This window comes from Colletes gigas, unplaced genomic scaffold, assembly GCF_013123115.1.
Source record: "Colletes gigas isolate AHSC1104 unplaced genomic scaffold, ASM1312311v1 Colletes_gigas_Sc00016, whole genome shotgun sequence".
In the NCBI taxonomy this organism is placed as follows: Eukaryota; Metazoa; Arthropoda; class Insecta; order Hymenoptera; family Colletidae; genus Colletes; species Colletes gigas.
This window is the reverse complement of record NW_025106645.1, coordinates 2,444,834-2,470,704: the sequence shown is the minus strand read 5'-3', so window position 1 is coordinate 2,470,704 and position 25,871 is coordinate 2,444,834. Positions and strand designations below refer to the sequence as shown.

Below are 25,871 nucleotides of genomic sequence, written 5' to 3'. Positions count from 1 at the left end.
CATCGAAATATATAATATTAAAGCATAAGAATTATAAAATGAATATTTTAAATACATAAAGTATAAAATTTCACGAGCTTCCGGCTATCGGATAATAAATTTATGCAAGGGGTGAAATTAAAGGGCAATGTTATATCATTGTTACTAATATAATATTATGAAGTTCATTTCGAAAAGTCATTAAATAGAATCATTTTTATAAAATAGGAATATTAATATTCTGTATAGAATATCAATGAAATTAAAGTTTGAAAACAAATCTCTAATATAGAAAAGAAGCATAATTCCCAGATGTCGCAATCTAGTCGCGATACGCGAAAGCTCGTAGGTTGGTAGTGCCGCAAGCTAGGGTTTTGCAAAAGCTACAAATAATTTTGGGTAGTGGCTTTGAGTAACATCGTAACCTTACGACGCGCGACAGATACGGGTTATTATATGTTATTAATGATTTACCGGGGTTTTTGAACTAATCCGTATCTTATCACTGCCATTTTATTGTACAGATTAGTGTTAGTGGTGATCGTGCTTGTGTTGGTGTTTGCTTTGACCGGTTTGTTGTTACATCTACGTTAACAGGAGTTAATCTGACAATGGGAAACGTTCACACCTGTGGCCCAAACGAAGCTCTCGTTGTATCAGGTATGCAAATAAACACGAAGTACATGTTTTTTGACAATTTGGTCAAGCGCTGCAATATAATAACCTAGAGCTGCCACGCTTGATTCTTTTTTGTAGCTTTTACTTACATTACCGGCTCCGAAATGTTAACGTTAACAATTAAACATTTTTCATTTTGGAAGGGTTCATTTTTATATTTGTAAATTTCTCTAACTCAAATAATATTTACTTGGTTAGTATCACTTCAATGTATTTGATTATAGTTTCATATATGTTTGCATTTCACAGCTTATGTATGTGTAAACAGGTTTTTCATTCAGAGTAATAATCACAAGATTCTCAGACATTATTCCTGATTATTTTGTAATATTTAAAAGGTTATATTTGTATGTTAAAAACATAAGAAATACATCATGCAAACAAAAGTGTTATTATTGAAAGAGAAAGAGTAAATAGTTAAATATTAAAATACATAGTACAGTGCCCTGAGTATTGTTTTATTTATTATTTTGCATGCAGTGGAAAAGGAAACAAGTAAGAACAATGTGATAGGTTATCTGTATATGTTTTATAATTAAATTTGGTAATAACAAATCTAGTATGTTTCAAAGTAGATTAGTGGAATTAAACTAGTCATAAGAATACTTAATGGTTTTAAGAACATTTTGTCCATATTATTTTTAAAATATACCAAGATTTTAGTTTTATCCGTCATATTGATAAAGGTATTAAAGAAATAACGAATTTGGGCTAAATAATCTCAAGGTGAAATCAATAAACATATGTATACTCGTGTAGTCTAATTCAGGCAATTGGAAATAAGATCATAGGGTTAACCGTCTATATACGTACATGTTAGAACAAGGACCGATAATGTAATACTTTGATAAGGAAAGATTAGACAATGTGTATAATTGTATTATTTTCTGTCATGTATATTCAAATTTGCATACGTTTATCAGATAAATGGTGTTGACAAAACAAATTTAATTTAGTTCATATACAATTTGCAATCATACACATTAATGCAAATTATATTTTTTATATGTGTGCATATGCATGCATTACCGATAAATATTCAACATGTTTTCCATTATTCATGACATTTGATAAACTCATAGTGATAAATGTGAATATTCTATGTATACAATATTATATACAAAAACTTATTTCTTAACAGTTTTCAATTAAGTTTAGTTAAAGGAAGTTAATAATTGTTGGAATAAAGCCTAATTTACTCCTATTAAAGCCAAATTTTTTAGAAAAAATGATAAATAGAACTTTTTATGAATTTCGGAGTTCCAAATGTATACATTTTTAATTTTTGTTTTTTTATAAATTTCTTTTCTTTGGTTGTATTAGAAACGCGAATGTGTCAACTATTACGAAAATAGTAGAGATACCAACGACGCAGTTCTTCGATCGCTCATATTCTTCTTCAGTTTTACGCGGAAGTATATGAAAGGAAAGGCATGACTCATCCCTCGTTTTACGTCATCATTGATGAACTCTCTGCATGCCTCTACCCTTGAAGTTCCCTTTTATTAGAATGAGCAACGATGTGGGTCACTCGTTTGTTGTGCAACGTGTCGTGCACGCAAATAATTTTATTATCACTCATCTAATTAATCAAGCAAAGATACTGCCCTCCATGGCGGTACTGAATTACGCGACTTTTAAAAGGATCAATTCTAAACATCGATGTCGCCTGTTTGTAAAGAATAGTGACGCAATTAAACATTTTTCTGAATTAATAGTTTAACGACTTGTTTAACTATATTACTTTCATTTTTATAAAGGGACACTTCTAAATAACGGAAATGATATATTTATACATTTCAAGTTTTGCCCTTATCATACAGATAAATGATATCTTGTCTTGTCGTGTGACTAATATTTCCTTTTATTTAGATAATAAACTGCACATTTCGATTATTGACGTTTAATATTTTTATATTAACAATGTAAAGTAATATACAATTTTTTGTGCGAGATAAAATTTAAAATTCCATATTTTGAACGTAAATAACGAAACAATTTTTATTCGTACAGTTAAAGGAATATCGATGACCGTGAAATCTTGAAGAATATGACTGAGATGCCGTTTTGTAACAGAATTTCTAAGATATCTTGTACATCTGCGACCTGTAGTTAGCTCTGTATAATTAGTTTTTTTGTGCTGTTAATTATAGTTGGTTAAAGGTACAGTTATCCATAATAATTTTATATAAGTATATGAGTAGAAAAAAGAAGTTTATTTATCTTGGACAACGCTAGATGATACAGTTAGTTTTTCAATACCGTCATACAATTTACATTACGATTCTATTCGTTACTATATTTGTTTGTCCTTGTGTAACAAAATGCAGGTTTGGACCAAGGTGATTTAAAGAAAAAATCCTACCATTCGTTTCTTTAAATCAAATAATATCTTCGTCCAAAACTCCTACCATCAAAGGCAATAAAAATGTTAATAGTTGCCCATGATAAAAGCAACATCTATATACAATCAGACTTATGTTCCAATTGTCTTAACACATTGACTGCCGCCCACGGGTGACATGATTTTTCACTAAGGAACTACAGAAATTAATTCTCGAGATTAGGTGTTAAAGAAAATAAATCTAGATAGAACTCTTGAATTTTAATGAGGCTATAAAAATAAGTGAGAAATTGTTATGCTAGTTTCCAATTGTCTAAAAACAAAGCTTCGTATTCGCGGACAATTTGAGGGATTTGGTCTGGCAGTTGATCGATAATTACCACAAATGTTGTGACCAGTATCAGGTTTTCCATAAGGAACAATCTTGAGCAATTCTTTGTGGCAACAGGATAGTCTAGGTGTCTCATTCGCAACAAAGCGAGGTTTTCGAGCCATGTTATTACAATCTACCGTTACTAGGATCATTATTTCCAAGATCGTTTGATCATATCAGCCGCCTTCTCTCCGATCATATAAATGCCCGCATTCACGTGTCCAGTGGGCATCGTTGGCATGATTGAAGCATCCGCGACTCTTAGTCTCTGCACACCATGCACCATCAGCTGCGGATCCACGACAGCGTAAGGGTCGCTCTTAGGTCCCATTTTAACCGTGCCTATTTCGTGGTTCATCATCGAGGGCATGTGCTTGATGGCGCATCGCCAATAGTCGTCGCTAGCGAATTCGAAAGCTTCGCAACCAGGAATCTTTATATCGTGCAACCTGGTCCCGTATTTCTGGAAATGAACCGTCTTCGAGACGTTGATCGCGTGCTTGATCCCCTCGAGAATGATCTCGATGTCCGCCGGATGCTCGAAGAAATTCGGGTCCATCTTGGGCGGCTCGAACGGATCCGCTGATCTCAGAGTGAGTTTACCGATGCTCCTGGGATTTTGCAGGATTGGCCATATCGACCACGCGTCCTGATTCTCGATCGGTTTGTAAACGGTGTTGTAGAGCTCGTCGGATATCCTGAGTGCCTTCTTCAACGGCACGCCTCCGTCGGAGTGCAGCGATCCAGACGCGAACAAAAGTTCCACGTCCGGTCTGCTGTCGGGCGCGTACTTCGTTCTGATGAACGCCAGAGCTTCCGCTCCTCCAGGAAGTGACATCAAGCCGCTCCTATTCAGAATATACTGCACAAACACGCCTGGTCTTGCTAGCCTGATTTGCAGCAACGACACAGGTTGGTTCACCAAGAAGGTCAATCCGAGAAAACCGATGTGCTCGTACATGTTGTATCCGACCTTGGAGTCCTGCACCACCTCGATTCCCAGCTCCTCCAGGTGATCCTTGGGACCTATTCCAGACAACATCAACAATTTCGCGGAGTCTATAGTTCCGGCCGATAGAACAACCTCCTTGGAGCAGAAGACCTTCTTGGTCCGATTGTTCCACACGTACTCGACCCCGAACGCGTGCTTGTTCTCGTCGATCAGGACTTTGGTGACCATTGCCCCGGTGACGATGTTCAAGTTCGGTCTGTTGACTCGAAGATAAGCCTTCGAGGCGCTGCACCTGGTCCCTTTGTCCATTGTCGCTTGGATGTACGAAAATCCGATCTGGTCCGCGCCGTTGTAATCCACGATCTTATAACCGAGTTGCGTACCAGCTTTCAGAAAAGCTGTGGCCAGTTCCGTGTGGTACGGAACGTGCTGAACGTTTAGATAGCCTTCGTCGCCGTGGTACGAGGAGTTCTTGATACCTGAACACAATCGTGTCTAAATATAATAGAGAAGCTTTTACAGTGATAATCGTCGAGACACTGTTTATTAACACGAGCAAAAGTAGCTGGATAGATCGAGTAAACTGAGCAGAATGTGGCTAGTCGAGTGCAGTGAATAGCTTTGTTCGTCGTGTAGAATATAGTAACGATTCTTAAAATGAAATACGACAAAAAAAAGCATTGTTGTTAATACAGTGCGTATTATGAATATATCAATCCAACCAAATATATTAACCAAGACGCTTTCCACTTTTGAGGAAAAATCAAGCAAGGAAATATTTTTCATCCGTTCCTTAACCTCTTCACGCCCTTGGCCACATATGTGGACATTTAGTTTTTTTTTTTATAATTATAGTTACTGTCAATAATAGACAAAAAAAAAAAACAAAAAATTCGTCCCTGAAGAGGTTAACGTTCCATGGATCAAGATTTGAATATTGGATTACACAAACATGTTAGAAAATTATTTAACACTTAGAAAAGGATGATCAAAATTTAATTTTCATGCAAGACAATGCAGCGATTCATAGATCAACCCATATTTTACACTGGTTTGCAGTAAATAATATTCCTCTTTTAAACTGGCCTGCACGTTCCCCTGAACCTATCGAAAATTTGTGGGAAATTTTAGTTGGACGAATGTTTTGTATTAATAAAAAATTTACGAATATACAAGAATTAAAACGTGTTATAATTGAAGCATGGAATAGTATAGATACAAATATTATAAGAAACTTTATCGCAAGTATGCAACATCGAATTTTCGATATAATTCGTAATGGTGGAAACGTAATAATTTATTGAATTTTTGTTTTTGTACATAAGATTTAAAATAAAATGAATTTCGTTTACAGTTTGTATATAGGATGTTCGGCCATCCTGGGAAAAATTTTAATGGGAAATTCTGGAGGCTAAAATAAGACAAAAATCAAGAATATCAATTTGTTGATTGAGGCTTCGTTAAAAAGTTATTAAAAAATTAAATTAAAAAATTTCAAATCATTCATGGAAAAATTATTTTTGGTTGCGGGGGTCAATTACAATCATTTTTGGTGAATAGACATACCCCCGAAATCCTATTCTCTTTTGAGAAAAAAATTCGAGTAGGTGTGAAATTTCTCGACAAAATTAAAAAATTTCAAATCGTTCTAAAAAAATTATTTTTGGTTGCGGGGGTCAATTGCAATCATTTTTGGTGAAGACACATATCCCCGAAATCCTACGCAATTTCGAGAAAAAAATTCCTCACCGAGAATATAATTTCAAGCCAGAATGTGACTCCAAAATTTCATGCGCAACTTTGAAACATCATAACTTCTGAACGGATTGGAGGATTTTAATGTTTCAAAATGCAAACAACGCGTATTTTGGTGCAGAATATGTAGACATTCCAAAAATATTGAAGAAATTCTTCCTTAACCCCGTAAAGTGACAAAAACCCCATAAAAATGGTCCAATTTTCAAACAGCTATAACTCCTACAATAGTGAATATATTTTAATGAAAATTTTTTCTGAAATAGAGCTCATTGATATCTACAAAAAAGTATTAGACAACTTTTCTATAGGGCGCCAAACAAATTTATTAAAAATGAAATATAAATTTTTAAGAAAAATCGACGGTAGATGCCTAAATTCCATGAAAAAAAAGAAATTTCAAATCGTCTTGAAAAAATTATTTTCGGTTGCGAGGGTTAATTACAATTATTTTTGATGAATAGGCACACCCCCAAATTCCTATGCACTTTCGAGAAAAAAATTCAGGAAGGTAGACAAATTTTTCGACAAAATTAAAAAATTTCAAATCGTTCTGGGAAAATTATTTTCGTTTGAAGGGGTCAATTATAATCATTTTTGGTGAATAGACACAACCTCGAAATTCTACGTACTTTCGAGAAAAAAATTCGTTACCGAAAATATACTGTGTATTTCCGTCATTTAAATTATTAATTATAACAATCTAAGAGAACTGCTTTTGAATATTTATTTTTATAGCACTATCTAGGAATAGAAAGTACTATTACAGCGTAATTTATTTTAAAAAGATCAAATTTCTTACGTTTTAAGAGGTTGGTATATTTATAATACGTATTGTACAAATTGTTTTACTAATTTCACGAGGTATCCCCTTGGAAGGGATAGAAGCGTTCAACTTACGAATCGCGTCCGGGTTCATTTTATGAAACATCGATGTACAGAAAATAATTGACTAACCTGGTACGTCGAATTTTTCGCTCTTCTTGAAATAATGCAATACGTCGTTGTAAGACCAGCCCTCGTTGCCCAGCGCGGCCCAGATATCGTAATCCAGCTTGTTACCGCGTGTATGGATCATGTAATTGAGAGTACTCGTGCCACCTAGAGCCTTGCCTCGCGGCCAAGAGCATTGTCGATTCACCATTCCCAGGCAGGCGTTTCGTTGAGGCTCCACTTTGTAGCCCCAGTTGAAGTTCGATAATTGAAAGTAACCCACGAGGATTGGTATCTGATGGAGCAGAGTCTCGGGACCACCAGCTTCGAGAAGGAGGACGTTCCATTTTTTGTTCTCCGAGAGACGGTTGGCTAGCACGGAGCCAGCCGATCCGGCGCCTACGACAATGAAGTCGTATCTCTTGTTATTGGGATCGATTCTATTTAAGACTTCCGGCGACGGTCCGTAACTCCTCATGGCGTCCAAGAACGACTCAGACTCTCCGCAATGGACGAGGCAAGCCATTAACAGTAAGATTCCAACGTAGTTAGTCATGACGCTGCAAAGGAATTAGTTTTCGATTATAAAATAATTTTCATCGTTGCTTGGCTTAAAATTAGTTCGAACGTTTTGGAAGAATTGATGGTCGAAAAGTTTCAAACAATTTCAAAGTAATATATTTAAACGATAAGATAAATCTATCAAATAAAAATTATTTCAGTTTAGCATAAAATAAATTTTCTTTAACCATTTTTTGCAGTTTTGAATAAATACGATCTCTTAGCAGCTAGAATATAAATTTGAAAGAGAACAGTGAACAAATTGTCCAAGCATTAAATTTATTAAAACGTTTTCGATATCATTGAACAGTATTCTTCTAAAAATTATAATATACAATATGAAAGAGCAAATTGTTACGATTTTTCTAACAACTTATCGACGTAAATTGTAGTATCGTTTACTCTATCATATAATCACACCGTTATTTCCTACCCGAGTAACCGTCATTTTTAACCTCGTTAGACACGTTTTTCATCTACCATTATTATTACAATTACCTAGGAAGGAGAAGATGAAGCGACATAAACGATAACCGTAAGGCAATTTCACAATTCTCATTACCGCTTCGAGCAATTAGGGTTCGCGTTTCAGCCAAAACCTACCTCGTCCTTATCTCCTTTGTAAAATCCCTACAGTTCGTATTGTATCGGTTCCAGAAAATTTATCAACAATAATTTCGTACTCGATATTCAAATTTTTGAGACTTCATAACGATGGGCGTGTCCGTAGGTTCCAATGCTACAAAATTTTGTCAAATCGATATCACAGTGTATCTCTTCAACATTTTACACATAATCGCGCGAAAAAATACGAACGCACCGTAAATTCCGCGACGAGCAATTTAGAATCGTTTCTTGGTAATAACAGCTTTATTATGACCAAATCGTACACGCACGCTTTCGCCACTGCACCTAATCGCGGTATGTGCTAGTCGCACCATACGTAGAAGTCAGCCACAAACGGGTACATTTTCATTCATATACCGAACACGTTACGCAACTAGAAAACGAAACACTCTGGAACAAGTATCGCGATACATTTTATTATTGTCAGTTTATCGAGCCTTGTACGAGGCTCGTTGACTCGCTGCTGCTCGAATCGAAGATCGAACGACGCGTTCGGTTTCGACTCGTTGCTTTATCGTTGGAATGCCGTCGCGACAACGGTGTAAGTTATTAAATTGTTGTTACCATTCTTTTTCGATCGCGGTGAGTTAATGGCAGGCTTCCAGCGTCGTCGGGGAACAAATGATGTGTGGCGAGGCTGCCGAAACTCTTTCCAAAGTCCTCGTGTGTCCACTTTCCACTTCGAGATCCACTAGAGAAATGCGCTTTCTCGCTGCCGTTCACGTAATACTTAGAGGACTTGGGTAATGTTATTTTGTACCCCGTCGACCCGTCCTTGTGTTTTCACTATTATGGCGTGCATCTGTTTTATCTCGCTCACGTTCCACTTTTATGCTCGCAACATTGTGACACTGTATGCACGCCCATACGTAATGGCGCGTAATGTGGAATTCAAAGTTTGGCTAAATGTCGAGGAACAGCTTCTTTATCAAATAAAATCATCGTCAAAACAAACGAAACAGATGTAGAAATATTGAAGGTTCGATGATTGCATTTGTAAAAGAATTCTCTGTTATTTGCTATGGAAAAGTGATGTAACCATGGATGTAGAAATTGGGTATTTCCAGAAGTCTGTTCAAAACAAGCTTTAGTTGGAAACAACAGAAATGTATCAGTTGCTCGATGGCAATTTGATAGAAAATGTATGTACATATATTGGACTTTTACGAAGCAACAGTTTCGAGCAGAACGTGTTTTTACGATAGAATAATTAATACGTCAAATTTGCATATATGGCGGTTACAGAGTGGCGATCTCTTCCCATTTCTTACGTAAAAAATCCCCTTGCATATATTTTCGTTCAAAGTACCCACATTGTACGATCTCTTTACAGTCTGTAATGTAAATATACCACATATCTGAATAAATTAGTCTAGCGTATTTGCGTTAAAACGTACTTACTGTAATTAGTAGACTAACATCTAATCGATAACATCAATTCTGCTAAATGTTTTCTCGAGAAACGAGAGTGGAAATTTGTTAATTATCGGACATAATTATTATTCAATCGAACACTTTACGGTCGGCGCAGATATTCAAGGTTGACTTATGGACTAATAGTTACGACACTCCATGTTTTTCAATCGTAAAATTTATATAGCGCTTTTTATAAATAAAAAAATATTAAGTTCAAATGTTGACATTTACCATCTTTGAAATTCATATGAGTAATGTAAATTCTTTTAAGCACTTTTTAGCCGTTTTGTTTTGTCACATGTTTAACTAGATTTTATTCTCTTTAAATATTTCATAAAATGATATATATTTTGCTCGTATCGCTCTTGATTATTGCATTTTTCAAGATGCAGTATCACACGGTGTTAATGATTTCTCAATTATCGTTGTATATCATATTTATTATAAATGAGTATTTTTTAGCATTTCACTTTTATATTTTCTAGTTCAAGTCTGATAATTAACTATTCAGATATCCCCAATCTTCTTTAATCATGTCCGCCGCTTTTTCAGCGACCATGTATGCAGGAATATTCGTGTGCCCCAATGGAATTTCCGGCATTATGGAAGCATCGGCCACTCTCAATCCCTTGACTCCGTACACCTGCAACAATTAAGCGTTTCGTTGTTAATAATAATACTTGAGAATACTACGAACAAAAGGCACTGTTCAATATATTAACACTTTTGATGTAATTTCATGCAAAAGTCTCGTTTTCTTCTGTTACCATCTTCATCAACTCTTACACTGAAACGAAATTGGACTAAGAGTTCGTATTTCGATCGAAAGAAACCTAATAGCTCGGTTACGTACCTTTAGAGTCGGATCGACGACAGCAGTGGGATCTTCCGGTGGGCCCATTTTGCAAGTACCGCTATAGTGATAAATAGTAAGCGTCTGTGACCTGGCGTTGCACACCCAATAATCGTCCGAATCAAAGGGGTACTTCTCGCACTCGGACGTAGTTTTGTTGTAAAAAGTCACGCCGAATTGCTGCATGGCTTTCGTTCGACCGACCTGCAAGGCTAGTCTGATCCCTTTCACCAAAACCCGTCTGTCTTCCGGGTCGTCCAAATAATTAGCCACGATCATCGGCTTGACGTCCGCGTTCTTGGACTTGAGCCTTATCCAGCCGCGGCTGTTCGGTCTCAGCAACAACGGGAACACTCCCCACGATGGGGTGTGTTGGAACGACGAGAACTTCTGCACGATCTCGTCGTTGAAACCGAAATTGTCCATGGCGACTTTGTACGTGTAAATCGAACTGACCAGACTCAGCAGTTCGATGTTTGGAAGCCCGTCGCGGTTCGTTGGATCGTCCACGTCCACGAACGCGATGCCCTCGCAACCGCCACTGATCGTGGCCGGGCCGCTGCTCGATTGCAAGAAGTCCCTAAAATAAGGCTTCGAAATGTCCGTCAAAGTCAGCATCGACAAGCTGACCGGTTGGTTGATCGTGAACGTCAAACCACCGTACACAATATGGTCCATAAGATTGTCACCTACTCTCAAGTCTTGCACCACCTCGATTCCCATTTCCTTCAAGTGTTCAGCGGGCCCTATACCGGAAAGCATCAACAATTGAGGAGTCCCGATAGCCCCAGCGCACATTATCACCTCTTTCGTCGCGTACACCGAGATACGACGATTGTTTTTCACGAACTGAACACCCACCGCTCGTTTCGACTCCCTGTCTATCAAAATTTTGTGCACCATGCTCATCTTTGTCACGTGAAGGTTCGGCCGCCTCTTCCCTACCAGATACGCTCTGTTGCTGCTCATTCGGTATCCCCGGTACATGGTCGATTGTATCTGCGCGAAACCGATCTGTTTCCGTCCGTTGTAGTCCAATAACGGATACCCCAATTCCTGACCGCCTTCCAAGAACGCCGTTAACAATGGTGTGTGGAAAGGCGCGTTGTCTATGGACACTGGTCCCTCGGTGCTATGGTACTCTCGATCGTTCCTAAACTCTGGTATCTGCATGTTCTCCATCTTCTTGAAGTACTTCAGAACGTCCTTGAAAGCCCATCCGGGGTTGCCCATCTGGGCCCATCGATCGTAGTCCACCGGGTTGCCTCTGGTGGCTATCATGTAGTTCAAAACGCTGCTACCACCCATCACTTTGCCTCTGGGCCATTTGCATCTGTGCTCTTTCATCCCCGTGCAATACGTGTCGGACGGTTCCGTTTCGTACTTCCAGTTTATCTCGTCCACCGGTTGCATGAAGGACGCGAGTATAGGAATGTCCATGATCAGAGTTTCCTCGGGACCAGCCTCGATCAACAGCACTTTTGCATCCCCGATCTCGCTGAGTCTGGCCGCAATCGTCGCGCCAGCAGTCCCAGCGCCCACCACGATGAAATCGTACTGGGAATTGGACGCTGGCGTCACATCCGGTTGGGCGTTCTGTTGCAACATTTGGTTGTTGTACAAGAAATTTATCAGTCCCATCCCTGTGCCAAGCACGTTCTCCATCGCGGTGGAGTTGAAGTCCTCGGTGCCATAGAGGTTCACGTATTGTCTTCGTTGGGCGTTTACGCGCGACTGATCGTGAAAAATCACTACCGCCAGAAAGAAAACGAGCCGCGAGATGGCGAGGACGAGACCACCTCTCAGATTCATTTCGAGCGATTTTAACCCGGAAAATAAGAATAGTGTCTCGTTGCTCACGCTCGGTATATATATCCGCAAACGTGACGCGGTAATGCCCTTTTTTTGTGAACATCGCATGCATATTTATTATTTATGCTTATTAATGGAACGTTTAGGCGAACGTGTCATAAGTGAGGCACAAGGAGTAATAGACGCTGACTTGCACGGAACAGAATTGCAAAGGTCATTATTGATTTAAACAACTCGTCCGTTATCAATAATTCTCCCTTCATTATTATCTTGCTGCGTGGTCGTAGAGTCACTTGCGTATATCCGAAGATGATCGAATTAAAGCTTTTGTTACGTATTTTTGGTAAAAACGATTTGTTAGTCGATTACAGCCTAACTTTGTTTCAAGATTATAAATTGCAAGTATTTTTAATTCCTCGTTGCAAGCCAAATTTTTAAGATCGAGTCAAATTAACATTAGGGACAAAATGGCACTCTTACGTCGACCTCTTCAAAACTTTATTCCTGAAATCGACTCACAGATTTTCTAAAAATTCGATCTGGATTTTTCTGACGGTTTTGTCTCAAATACTTCCATACGCATAAGATCCTCCTCAGTACCTGTTTTAAGTAGCTTAAGTGGCAGTGGGCTCTCCGACAGCACAAACAATTATTATCCAGGGAAATTAACAGATTTGAATAAAATTTTTTCCAACACAGGATTTACGATAGAAAATGTTTTCTTGTACACTGCTAGGATTGTACTAAAGGATAGTCCGTTAACGCGAACCGCTTTAGAACTATAAAGAAAAACATAGAGGTGGGTGACACGTGTCACCCGCACGACTAACGGTGGATTAATTCTAGCCTAGTGTCGACTCCTCCTCCGTCTCGTGTGATTTGGTAAACGGTACTTGTTTCATCGACAGAATAATGAAGAAACGACAGTCCACACGGTGCCGCGTGATGTTTAAGATCAGTTGTTAAATGAAGCAACGGAACAATATTTACTCGCGTCGTTTTATTTCAAATTCATGGACCCAGAAGATTCCCAGAATCTTCGATCATAAACACTTTCACGGTGCATTCTGATACAGCTATGATTCATCTTCGGTTATTTATTCGTATAAATTAATTTTTCGAAGGCCTTTCGTCATCTGTCGTTGTATAAACGCCGCGAGCTAAAATTGGAAACCGATATGCGCGCATCGTTCATGCTTTGTATTGTATTAATATGGCGAAGCTTACTCGTACGGTTGGTGTTTTAAGCGAAAGTTTTTTTGCGACAGGTTCGATTGGACAAAAATTAATAAATAGGTCTTTCATAAATCATTTATTTTACGAGCGTACAGTGAGGTAACAGATTAAACGTGTTTATAACAATTATAAAACAAACACGCATGCGATAGTTCGTACATGATATTTTATTTAATTACACTTTTGCAATGTGGAAGTTACGTAACGAAGTATGGCACGTAGACGAGACATATTCCATACAAGATAAATGCCCCCTTGTTACAAATAGCTTCTATGTTTTTTAAAATGTAAAATAATAATACGAGTATTCGTTCGTAATTTCCTTATTTAACATACGCTTTTCCTCGATACCACTTGTAAGCAGCATACTTTGCACGACATTTTATCAACATTTCTCGTTTAGATTTTTGTCCAGAATAATCTCGTTAAATTATCATAAACTAATCAATAAGTATTGATTTTTAATTTTCAACAGTTTAAATGGAAAACATTCTGATAATTAAACGAAGCTATTTTTCAACTTGACCTTTCAAGAAATTTTATCCAATATACTCAAACGACTGACGTTGCTTAACAATAGCGTTACAATTAGGTTAACAAAACTTAATTTTTATATACATTATGTATATACATTCAACGTATCACAATGTAGGACGCTCAACGCTTTCCTAAACATTCATTTGACTCACGTTACACTTGCATCTTACTCCGAAGTCAACAAAATGTGCACGGTAGAACGTCGATTAGCAAACTCTCGAATAAATCCAAGAACGTGTCGTTAAAAATTAAGTTAATTCGCGCGATTAACGTTCTACCGTATAACTAAATTAACAAACATCAACTAAAACAATTCCTATCGACGCTACGCATTCATTGTTATCGCCTTTTGTCACGACAATGTCTAATTTATCAACTGTTCGCTGTCTCTGTGGCCAGCCAGTCATTTTTAACAAGATCCGCGCCTTTCTCGCCGATCATAATGACCGGTGCGTTAGTGTTCCCGCTGGAAATTGTGGGCATGATGGACGCATCGATCACTCTCAGACCTTCCACCCCGTAAACTTTCAATCTGGAATCGACGACTGCACCGGGATCGCTCGGGGGACCCATTTTGGTCGTTCCAACGGGATGATAAATCGTCATCGAGATATGACGAATGTGGCACTCCCAATAAGCGTCCGAGGCAAATTTCAAATGCTTGCATCCGGGCAGCTTGACGCGATGAATCCTCGAGCCGAATTGCTTGAAAACCCTCGCCTCGCTGACACGTACCGCCATTTTGGCGCCTTCGACTAGGGTAGCGATGTCTAGAGGATCGGAAAAGTAGTTGGCGTCGATCAAGGGACTTTGGAAGGGATTCGAGCTCCGTAGCCTAACCGTACCACGCGATCTCGGTCTCAGGAGAAGAGGTATTATGGTCCAAGCGTCTTTGTTGGCTATCGGTCTGTAGACTGTGTCGTAAACCTCGTCCGTGATGCCTAGCACCTTCCTCACTTGAACGCCAGCGTCCGAGTTTATGGACGCTGGCGCCATGTGGAACTGAATGTCTGGGTAATCCAGAGATTGGTTAGCGAATTTTGTGTTAACGAAGGCGTAGCCCTCGACGCCACCTAAAGTGGTCATCGGTCCTCTTCCGTTGACCACATAGTGCATCGTCACCGGGGCGGCTTGGTAGCGATCCTGAACGATAGCCACCGGTTTGTCGATGAGAAACGTCAGGCCACCCATACCGACGTGGTCTTGGAGATTGTCACCGACTCGTAGATCCTTGATCACCGGGATCCCCAGGTGGCGTAGGTGCTCTCCGGGCCCAATCCCCGAGAGCATCAGGATTTGCGGGCTGTTGATCGCGCCAGCCGAAAGAATCACTTCCTTCCGTGCTCGGACGATCTGTCGACGACCGTCTCTGACGAATTCCACGCCGGTCGTTCGCATAGTCACCGAGTCGATTAGGATCTTGGTAACGTGCGAGTTCATCGCTGTATGGATGTTCCGACGTAGCCTAACCGGGCGCAGGAACGCCTTCGCCGTGGAGCATCTGCTGCCCCTGCGAATCGTTCCCTGAGATATCATGAAACCCGTCTGTCGTTCCCCGTTTATGTCCCTGTTCTCGTACCCCAGCTCGGTTCCCGCTTGGACAAAAGCCACCACCAACGGAGTCCTCCACGGCGACTCCTGTACGGTCAGGTAACCGCCCGTGGAGTGGTAAGGACTCTTTTGCAAATAAGGGTTACGGTTGTCCTCGGATTTCTTGAAGTAGTAGAGCGCCTGATCGTACCCCCAGCCCGGATTACCCAGCGACTCCCAGTAATCATAATCGTGTCTGTTCCCGCGTACGTAGAGCATGTAGTTGAGGACGCTCGAGCCTCCCAGGACCTTGCCGCGCGGCCAATTGCACCGACCGCCCTTCATCGCCAGGCACGCGTTCCCCGTAGGCTCGGTCTTGTACTTCCAGTCTAGCTTCGTCAGTTGTAAATAAGCCGCCAGCGAAGGCACGTCGGTGACCTCGTTCTCGTCCGGACCAGCCTCGAGCAACAGAACGTTCCAGGTTGGTATCTCCGACAGTCTGTTCGCGACCACCGCACCCGCCGATCCTCCACCGATCACGATGAAGTCGTACTCGGGGAACAAAGGGTACCTGTCTATGGGTCGACTCTCCGGGTCCAGTTGGTCGTAACGATAGTACGACAGGCCTGCTATTAACAGAGGGATCAGCCACAGGCTCGTACCTACCAGTCCAAGGGCGCCTTTCAGGGCAGACGTGACCACTATCGCGCTGAACACCATTATTCTTATCCGATCGCAATTTCTTCGGCTCCCTCGAATCTGCTTGTAGACTTCTCGGTGTTCCGATCAGCGTAAATGTCATCACGCAAGTTGTGGGTTTCGGCGCTAGAAGATGTCGGGCGGTCGTGTACCAATTTTCTCGATCCTTTGTACCGCGTGGAAGTTTATGCTCTTCATTGTGCTCGCGATGCTTCCGCCAGCCCGTTCATGGAGACTGTTGTCGTTCTGGAATGGGATAAGCAATGGTTTAGGTATAATTCCTGATGAATAGTTTGTCGAAAATCAACAGTTTCTACTCGACGCTCAGGAAATTAATAGATTTTAACCAACAACTTTAGCAGGCCCTGTCTTAGGTTTAATGTTTTCTTTTTTTCCTGTGACTTTACCCTTTTAAATCGAATGGCTAGCGCTTGTCAGAGTCTATTGCTCGAGTTGGTAGCGTTTTGATATTTTGGTGTTGTAGGAAAAAGTTTTAGAAATCTCTTGTCGAGCACTTGCGAGAGAGAGACAAGTCGATCGTAGCCCTCTAGTGGCGAGCGCAGCAAATTTAAATTTCACGGGCAGACACGATTTGTAAGTCCATTCGATTCCGTTGCTCGCGTAAGGGAACAATAAGCGAAGAAGCGACAGGCAAGAAATAAATTTCTCCCGTTTCACAATTGAACGATTGTTCCTGCAAAGAATGCACTTTCATCGAACTAGCATACAATCGCCACCGGCGCCGTTTAACGTGTACGGTTCACGTACGCGCCTAGACGCTTAAACGTTTTCCCAAAGAGGCCTGTTGACGGTGTTCGTTAGGATGTAAATCGGATGACGCGGAAGGAAGAGGAAGAGTTGCAGGAAATATCAAACATTCTAATTGCAGTCTTGTAAGAGCGCCTGATCGACCAGGTTTGAATTAAAAGGGGTGCCGCGGTTCGTAGCGTTCGTTAATTCCCGCGCGAGTCAAGCAACAAATTGACGAAGTTATGTTGCCTCTGGTGGAAAACTGGCGACGGTGATCTCATAACGGGGAAAGGAGAAAGTGTTTCACCGATGTAAACCTCTGCCATGCTTGTTTCCTTTTACGAGACTCTAGTGGTTACGTTACGTGGCCTCTCCTCTCTCCGTCTTGTTCCCGGGGCTTCGTTATGAACCTGTCTGCGGATACTGCGAGCCTTCCTGACCGTGAAAACGGTACTAATAGACGATCACGAAGCAGACATGTCGCTATCGATCAAGCCATTGTCGATAGAATAACACCGTGCGTACAGCGGCTTGCGTGTTCTGTGCACTGACTACCGCGTAAAGAAGGCTGTAGAATTCTATCGGGTACATGCAAAAGTTTCCATGGATTCTCGATAGATGTCTGTATCAATTTTCGTTTAAAACGATAGATAACCTGTCAAAATTTCTGGTAAAAGTGACCGCTTCGAGTTGATAATTTGTTGAAAATTAATATCGAAAATTCCACCGTGTCGTTTCCTTGCGAAAGATGGTTTCCGGAATTAAAACGTGGTGATTTTTGCCATCTGTCGTTAAAACAATTTAACGAAGGAATTTTATCCAACTAGACATTCAAGATTACTGATGTGCAAATATTTTTTTTTTTTTTAATATTTGAAATTAACTTCTAATCGTGAGTCCTAATGATCCTTTATACGCAGCTCAAGTAATAAAAGAATTCAGGAGAATAAATTTGATTTAATAGAATAATATTTTTGGTAAGCGACTGATTTATGCAGCATAAATAACTTCGAGCTTCTGGACTTTTTATCGAATAACAATTTCATTTAATCGGAATGGCCTCTATTTATGTTAAACAGTTTTCCTTCAGGACACAGTTTTTATGTTGTTGACAAAAACCGTTCGATCATCCGAATGTGTCAGTTAAAAGATCATAAAAATCATCAGAGCAATTTATACTAAACCTTACGTAACTTACTACAGCCAGTAAACAGCTTCGTGATCGGTACAATAAATATTTATTTTTATTTATTGATAGATCGTAATTCCTTAAAAACAGTAATCAATTCTTTCTCGTTTATCGAACGAACGTCTAACATAACTATACATTTTCGACCGGAAGTGTAAATATAGATCATAGTTTTATTGGACACGAGAAAAGCTACTGTTTGAAATTACACTTCCCCGTCGTTTATGGCCATCAACTGCACGCTCGTGAAAGAACATGCATTTTCGTGCGAACAAAAAACAACCGAATTCTCGTCGTCCGAGAAAGTTTTCAGAGGATCGTTTTAGATCATGAAAGACGCTGTCGAAGCGTGTGTCGAACCGATGGTTATCTCGAGGACGAAAAAAACGAAAGAGAAACCCACGGACCGTTCGATCGTATAGAAGAGATAGGCAAAATTTTTTTCGAATAATAGACGAAGAATAAAACCAACGTGTACAACAGTTTATTTCGATCGAACAGTTATATTATGACATATATCATGCTATAATTAAAACCATTAATTAACGATTCTTCGTTGATCGAAGAAAGCCATCGAACGTTTAATCTTGATCTTTCAGGTGTTCGGAACAGATCTACTATGAAGATAAATACCAATGAAAATTTTATCTCTTCAGTGAGAAATCCTGTCACCAATACGCGGGTTAAAAAATGCCTTATTTATTGATGTTATAATTAAAAGCGTAGAAGAAAATTTTTGTCGTGCTTGGAACAGTAATTTCTTATTTTTGTTTGAAATAAAATTTGCCCAAAACTGTTCAGAAACATAGCAGACATATTTTACATGGTTCGTGTAAGTGGTCACTTAGTTTTCTTCTAATATTAAATATAATTATAATTTTATTAAAACTTTATATTTACAAACTTGTTAGTAATAGTACATATATCGTCTCCTGTGATAATGCTTATAATAGAAAGATGAAACGTTAATTTAATAGCCCGTGGTCAGAGTCTCATCAATAACAACATTTCCGGTCGAGTGCTAAACAAATAGGAAAAGTGATTATAGGGGAGGTAGGATTGTAGCGTTTCTGTCGTCGCGGCATTTCTGTATCATGTAAGAAAGCAACGCGGAAGCTGGCGGAACTTTTCTTTTCTAGAATTGCTCGTTGGATCGACCGCGGAAGGAGGTTCCACTATTTTTCAAGCCTATTACACGGACTTGGGCGTTATGTTCTGTACGAACACAGTAATAATAAACTTTTTTTTGTTGCCGTGATTCTCTCTTCGCGAAGGTTAACGCATTCCGCGATACAAACGATGATCCGCGTAATGTTCTCGGACGTCAGTTTATTTGTAATATCTGTTTTTCTTGTTTCAGGTATGAGTTTCGCCGACTATAATGCGACGCTTCCTAGGCCACGTGAGTTTTCCCTCGAGCGTAAATTAGTTTTCTTTGAATTAGTCGCATGACATGCACGTATTTTCATTCGTAGAGGCACGTCTCGTTTCTAAATATAAGCGTAATACTCTCTCCTTGCCAGTGACAAAGTTGCTCGAGAGAGAATAAGCGAAAAGGAACTTAGGTTCGAAGATATTCTTCATTTTGGAGAAAATTGTTATTATCACGTTTCTGTTTCTAAGTGAAAATTAAATTTTTTTTTTGTTTGCAAGGCTTTAATAATATGTGCACGTAATGTCAAAGTGGCGATGTTCGACAAAGTATGTATTTAATTTAATGTTTGTATCTTTTGCAGGTTTATGTATTCGAGGGCACGCGCAAAAGCTTGTCAAAATAAACTGTTTTTATTTTTTATTTTTTGTTTTTTTTTCTAAATCTTTTTATTTAGCGTATAAGTATATGCATGGACCCAGCACCCTATTATACAATTAATTGCTTGCGAGTACAGATCTTCTCGTAACTTCCGAACGAGGTAGATCAAACGAAAGTAAATTTGAGTGATTTATAATCGTCTATTTATTTATTTTTTTTCTTAGATCTCGATCATCGTTTTCAGCGATTAAAAGCGATAAAAGCGACGTAGAAAGTGGTCCTAGGCGTGCTTTTTACACGAATTCGAGAGTTGCGTAATATCGTGAAACCGGTTCCAAATACTTCGAGTGAAAAGGCAGATGTAATACTTATCGGCTGGTCATAAATTACAAGAGGCACCAACTTCTGCAGGCGTGCGAATACTGACAGCCACCGTGTTCGTTTTCCCCGTATTGTATCCATTAATTCTAAATACCAGTTAAAAATATCCGATTCGAGGATGGTCGAAACGTCAAGATCGTGTCAATAGTTTAGAAGTTTGAGCTTCCGTAGCCTGGCATTTCGAGTCCTGCCGCGTATATTTGATATTTAATCCACGCTCGAGCGCGATCTCGGTTCTCCTATCCACCATTGTCGTACGCGCGAGTCGTTCTTACACAATCAATTACGTTCTCTGAATGTTCACGCGCGCAATGACGCGCTCTGTCGTACCCACTAATTATCCCGCCACTTTGCGAAGAATGCACGACCTTAATAATGTCGACTGCCGTAACCATCACCAGACGATTCTAAGCAATAAATTATTCGTCGGATTATTTCTACAACGACGTTCCCTCCATATTCAAATCGCGTGCACTGACTGATAGAATCATGCCAGTAGCAATCATTAGCGCTGATAAGTATCAACTGCTTCGAATCGATGTATGCTCTCGGGCAGATATTAAAATAGGTATTTTGAATTTATCACTAGGACACAGGAATCGCTAGAACAGCAACCGGATGAAAGCAAAGGTTTGGTGAGAACTTTTGGCACAGTTTCTTTTTATTTGTTTAGCTATTTGTCTAGTTGTGGATTTAACCTGAATTTTATCGAATGTTAAAAGATTTGAATAGTTTCTCTTTTATATATCTAGTGCAAAAGACTTTTCTAAACCTGGTACCTGGTACATAATTTCGTAATAGGATTTCAACTTGTGATATTAAGAAGTCTTCGTCCTTTTTTATCCTTGATAACTTAAAGTAATTTGTTAAAATTTAACAAAAAAAAAATGTTAAAAAATATTATTTTCATTTGTCTACCAATAAAATGAAGTAGTTTGGATGTTTTGAAATTTTGTTTCAGTGTCTATTTTTCAATATTTTTGGATCCAGCTAACACTTACTTTTCTTTAACTTTCTTCCTCTATTTTCTAAAACGTTAATGTGTCTGGTATTTATTAAGGGTATAATAAAATATGTATTCTTTTAATAAAACTCAAAAATATTTAGGACAAAATTGGGATCATCATGTCTTCTAACAAGTGGGTAAAACAAATATTCTACATTATTATAAGTAAGAAGGCTAAATATGTAAATATTGGGAAACGTAAGACACGGGTCTAAAAACCCCCAAGAGATCGCCATTAACTATTTTAACGATAGCCGTGCGAGTGTCGATCACTGTTTATTTATAAATGTAAATATTGTAAAGCGAGTGGTTATTACCCCGTTCATAAATAAATGTACGCTAGTCAGACGACGCAAGGTTAAAAGGCCAGTTTCGATCGCGAGGGTTCCTGACAGCATAAAAATAAGCCTTCGTCTGGTCACTAATGGCGTTTTCCCCTCGTTCGATTAGCGAACCGTTTCACTAGCGACTGACGTCGGGATTTCGTGTTCGCGAAAGCACTTGCCCTTTCGTCCAATCGGTTAATCGTCAGATTAATTGGCGCGTCAAACTTTCTCTAAGGGAGAATCTCCTGTTCGACGGTTCCTCTCGATTTTTACTCGCTCTTACCTTCGATTTTCTTCCCTTCGCTGAACGTCTCCCATCAAATCCGCTGGTCTTCGCCGATCGATCGTTTCTCCAGAGTCTGTCGCGCAGAACTCGTTCGATTCGTGACAATGAATCGCGCGATACTCTCTGACAAGGATACGCGTGTACGAAAAAACTTTTTGACGGTTCTCGGGCACACTGGTAACCGAGACGATCGCCGAGTGACCGCCAGGGAATCGGTAATGACACTCGGAAGAACGATACGGTACTGTACCGATACTACAATCCCTACTCATTTCACTCTCACCGTCCTTGTTGGCTTGGCCAGTGACTGGGTTTCTTCGTCCTTCTGGTAGGCTCCCAACCATACTTTGGCAGTGAAAGTATTCTCTTCCTGTGGTTACCTACGCACACCTATCCCCCTCCCCTCCTTGCAATGTGGTAACCACCGGTGCTTACACTAACGCAGTCATTACCGCTTGTGCATGCCGTGTGTTACACTGATCGTTTCTCTCGAGATCATCTGCCTAAGTTCCTCGACACTCTGGTCACTTCGTCTGTTGTGCTTTGTCGATTTTCTCGGGTCTCTAAACGCTGGGGTAACTAGATTTTCAGTTGTGCTCGTCTTTGTTTCAGTATTTTGGTCTAGAAACAGGTCGAGGTCTTTGTGATTACATCATGTTTTGGATCACGTGATCTTACCCCTTTGCACTCCGAATTATATTTCAATTTTGTTACCAGTAGCTCTCAACGCTTTCGAGTGATTTATTTGAAATATACGTTAATTATAATGTAGGGCAATTTAAACAAATTCAATTAAATATCTGTTTTATTTATTCTATTGTTGTATTTTGTAATTTTCAAGTGTATGGTATCTCTTTGGTTTGGACTTGAAAAAGGAGCTCCTGAGATAAAAACTGATGTTAGTCACACTCGACATAGGAATGTAAAGGATTAACACTTTGACAGGATGTTTCACTATGGAACTAAAATAATTTTCAAGTTGAAACGTTGAAGGAAATAAATTTGAATATTTCATGAATTTCAGCGAGCTTACAAAAATAAATATTAAGTCAAATTCAATATTGCTTAAAATCGAAGTTTTGGCCTCGTGAAAAAATTGCGGAAATTTTATTTCTTGCGATCCAAGAAAGCGTTCTTTGAAATAGTAATCATGTGAAAAGATAATATGTCGCCGGGTCATTTTAGACCCATGTTGCAGTATTTATGTACTTAGACGCGATACGGAAATAAATTTAGCGTTTGTAGAGAACGTTGTACCAGGAAATACGAAACAATCGGGGTAGAACTTTTCCACGTACATCTTTTTTCTTACGGACAATTTTGAACGACTTCTCGGGGCAAGAAGTGGAACGGAGAACATGGCCAAGTCATTCTAAGCACGGCGTCTCATTATTCGCTGGGGAACGGTCTGACGCGTGTTAAGTACTCCAAAACACTCGGTGTTCCACGGAAATCATTTTAAGTGTTTCTTCAGTTATTAGAGATATGACGAAAAAATTTAATTTTTAATTCTTCACGGACTACCAGATTTTAAAAAGGTATATATGTATAATGAGCCAAAAATTGTTATGCAATCGCTGCTATACTATACAGGATGTTCGGCGACCCCTGGGAAAAAATTTTAATGGGGGATTCTAGAGGCCAAAATAAGACGAAAATCAAGAATACCAATTTGTTGATGGAGGCTTTGTTAAAAAGTTATTAACGTTTAAAGTTCCGCCCGCACTGAATTTTTTTCTCGAAAATGCGCAGGATTTCGGGGGTATGTCTATTCACCAAAAATAATTGTAATTGTCTCCCGCAACCGAAAATAATTTTTCCAGAATGATTTGAAATTTTTGAATTTAAATGTTAAAAACTTTTTAACGAAGCCTCCATCAACAAATTGGTATTCTTGATTTTCGTCTTATTGTGGCCTCTAGAATTCCTCATTAAATTGTTCCCCAGGAGTAGCCGAACACCCTGTATACTCAGTTAAGCGAAATAATATCGATAACTTGATGAATGCATTTGTTTTCGAAGGACCTCGATGTTCGACTAAAGGGTATAGCCGAATAAGGGGGTCAAATGTGCCCCCAAACCGAATGGAACGAGCCACGGGTCATTCGATAGCAAAAAAAAAACCCCTGTGTGCAAAGTTTTAACTTGAAATCTCGACCGTGGGGATAGTAATGGGGTGAAAACGAAAATCATGTTTTTGTACAATTTCTCTTGATCTATTGAGTAAAAAAATGTAAAAAAAATCAGAGACATTTCGGGTACCGGGACACATACTTTGGGAGATTTTCAGATTTTTTGATTGAAGAACCAGGTAGTGAAAAATAAAAAACAGCAAAAAATGCCGAAAAATGCCGATTACGTATTGAAGGAGGCCCGGAACTACTTTTATACTTTTACAGTAAACAGGTATTACTATTACTATTATTCTCAATTTTTTTCAGATTTTTCATTTTGGTGCGCCGCAGTGAAAAAAAATAAAAACCGAGTTTTTCCTCATTTTCTGCGTATTAGAGTAACTTACACGTTGAATTTTTATGCATCCTTCAATATATAAGTGTTTTGTAGACTGTTTAATGTTTCTACACTAAGCAGAATTACATAACAATTGAAACAAATATAATAAAGCCAACCGTTGAGCGCAATATATCCTAGAAAATCAACAATATTTTCAACGGCGTCGATGGCGCAGCGTTAGAGTGTCCGACTGCTGAACCGCTGGAAGTTTTTTTACCGTAGGTTCGAGTCTCTCTTCTGGACTTAGTATTTTTTTTTCTTCATTATTTTTTTTTTCAAATTCTAACTATATAACAATGCTTTATATTTATTTATAAATGTTCTGAAAGCATTTTACAAATATTTTAACCTGAAATATGTATAAATATATTTTTGGAGTGTTTTTTGCGTTTTTATTTTTTTTGTCAACCAGGATTATTGTTTAACATCTCTTACACTGAAATTAATGTGAAATATTAGTTTTCAAATCTCTTACCTTTGACTATTGTGAATGGATCGGAGCAGAAGATTGTATATTGGCTTACTATTACTTCTTCTCGCCCTTCGATCAAGCAGATCTTTCCTTCTTTTTCTCTTTCTGTGATAAATATGAATGTTTGCTGCGGCTTTAGTATCTAACGTAGACATGTAAGGGCCATTCCACGCCACATCTATTAACCCACTCTCTGCCAATGATACTTTTTCATCATCACAGAAAGAGAAAAAGAAGGAAAGATCTGCTTGATCGAAGGGCGCGAAGAAGTAATAGTAAGCCAATATACAATCTTCTGCTCCGATCCATTCACAATAGTCAAAGGTAAGAGATTTGAAAACTAACATTTCACATTAATTTCAGTGTAAGAGATGTTAAACAATAATCCTGGTTGACAAAAAAAATAAAAACGCAAAAAACACTCCAAAATTATTTTTATACATATTTCAGGTTAAAATATTTGTAAAATGCTTTCAGAACATTTATAAATAAATATAAAGCATTGTTATATAGTTAGAATTTGAAAAAAAAAATAATGAAGAAAAAAAAATACTAAGTCCAGAAGAGAGACTCGAACCTACGGTAAAAAAACTTCCAGCGGTTCAGCAGTCGGACACTCTAACGCTGCGCCATCGACGCCGTTGAAAATATTGTTGATTTTCTAGGATATCTTGCGCTCAACGGTTGGCTTTATTATATTTGTTTCAATTGTTATGTAATTCTGCTTAGTGTAGAAACATTAAACAGTCTACAAAACACTTATATATTGAAGGATGCATAAAAATTCAACGTGTAAGTTACTCTAATACGCAGAAAATGAGGAAAAACTCGGTTTTTATTTTTTTTCACTGCGGCGCACCAAAATGAAAAATCTGAAAAAAATTGAGAATAATAGTAATAGTAATACCT

At 38.9% G+C, this 25,871-nt stretch overlaps 5 protein-coding genes across 6 annotated transcripts in view; 1 reads left to right on the top strand and 4 right to left on the bottom strand.

Moving 5' to 3' along the window:
* The first annotated feature begins 350 nt into the window (after positions 1–350).
* The window catches only part of LOC122400222 (flotillin-2), a 168,353-nt gene continuing 142,832 nt past the window's right edge, over positions 351–25,871 (top strand). Inside the window, exons 1-2 of one of the 2 annotated variants that reach the window (XM_043401574.1) lie at positions 351–427; positions 504–639. In XM_043401574.1, coding sequence (XP_043257509.1) covers positions 591–639 — 49 coding nt within the window. In that variant the 5' untranslated portion in view covers positions 351–427; positions 504–590. Of the gene's footprint in view, positions 640–25,871 lie in introns of both variants that reach the window. The other variant, XM_043401572.1, reaches the window with a different exon arrangement.
* On the bottom strand, positions 2,891–9,341 carry LOC122400211 (glucose dehydrogenase [FAD, quinone]-like). Its single transcript, XM_043401552.1, has 3 exons — positions 8,767–9,341; positions 7,039–7,574; positions 2,891–4,805 (listed from the first exon to the last, which is right to left on the bottom strand). Exons 2-3 carry the CDS (start codon positions 7,568–7,570, stop codon positions 3,526–3,528), a joined length of 1,812 nt encoding a protein of 603 aa, XP_043257487.1. The 5' UTR covers positions 7,571–7,574; positions 8,767–9,341; the 3' UTR covers positions 2,891–3,525.
* On the bottom strand, positions 9,515–12,293 carry LOC122400197 (glucose dehydrogenase [FAD, quinone]-like). Its single transcript, XM_043401531.1, has 2 exons — positions 10,472–12,293; positions 9,515–10,261 (listed from the first exon to the last, which is right to left on the bottom strand). The coding sequence occupies exons 1-2, from the start codon at positions 12,281–12,283 to the stop codon at positions 10,118–10,120; spliced, it is 1,956 nt and encodes a 651-aa protein (XP_043257466.1). The 5' UTR covers positions 12,284–12,293; the 3' UTR covers positions 9,515–10,117.
* LOC122400203 (glucose dehydrogenase [FAD, quinone]) lies at positions 14,303–16,306 on the bottom strand. The gene has a single exon (XM_043401543.1). It carries the CDS (start codon positions 16,304–16,306, stop codon positions 14,429–14,431), a length of 1,878 nt encoding a protein of 625 aa, XP_043257478.1. The 3' UTR covers positions 14,303–14,428.
* Positions 16,453–22,742, bottom strand: LOC122400238. The gene is made up of 2 exons (XM_043401590.1): positions 21,974–22,742; positions 16,453–16,531 (listed from the first exon to the last, which is right to left on the bottom strand). Exons 1-2 carry the CDS (start codon positions 22,318–22,320, stop codon positions 16,480–16,482), a joined length of 399 nt encoding a protein of 132 aa, XP_043257525.1. The 5' UTR covers positions 22,321–22,742; the 3' UTR covers positions 16,453–16,479.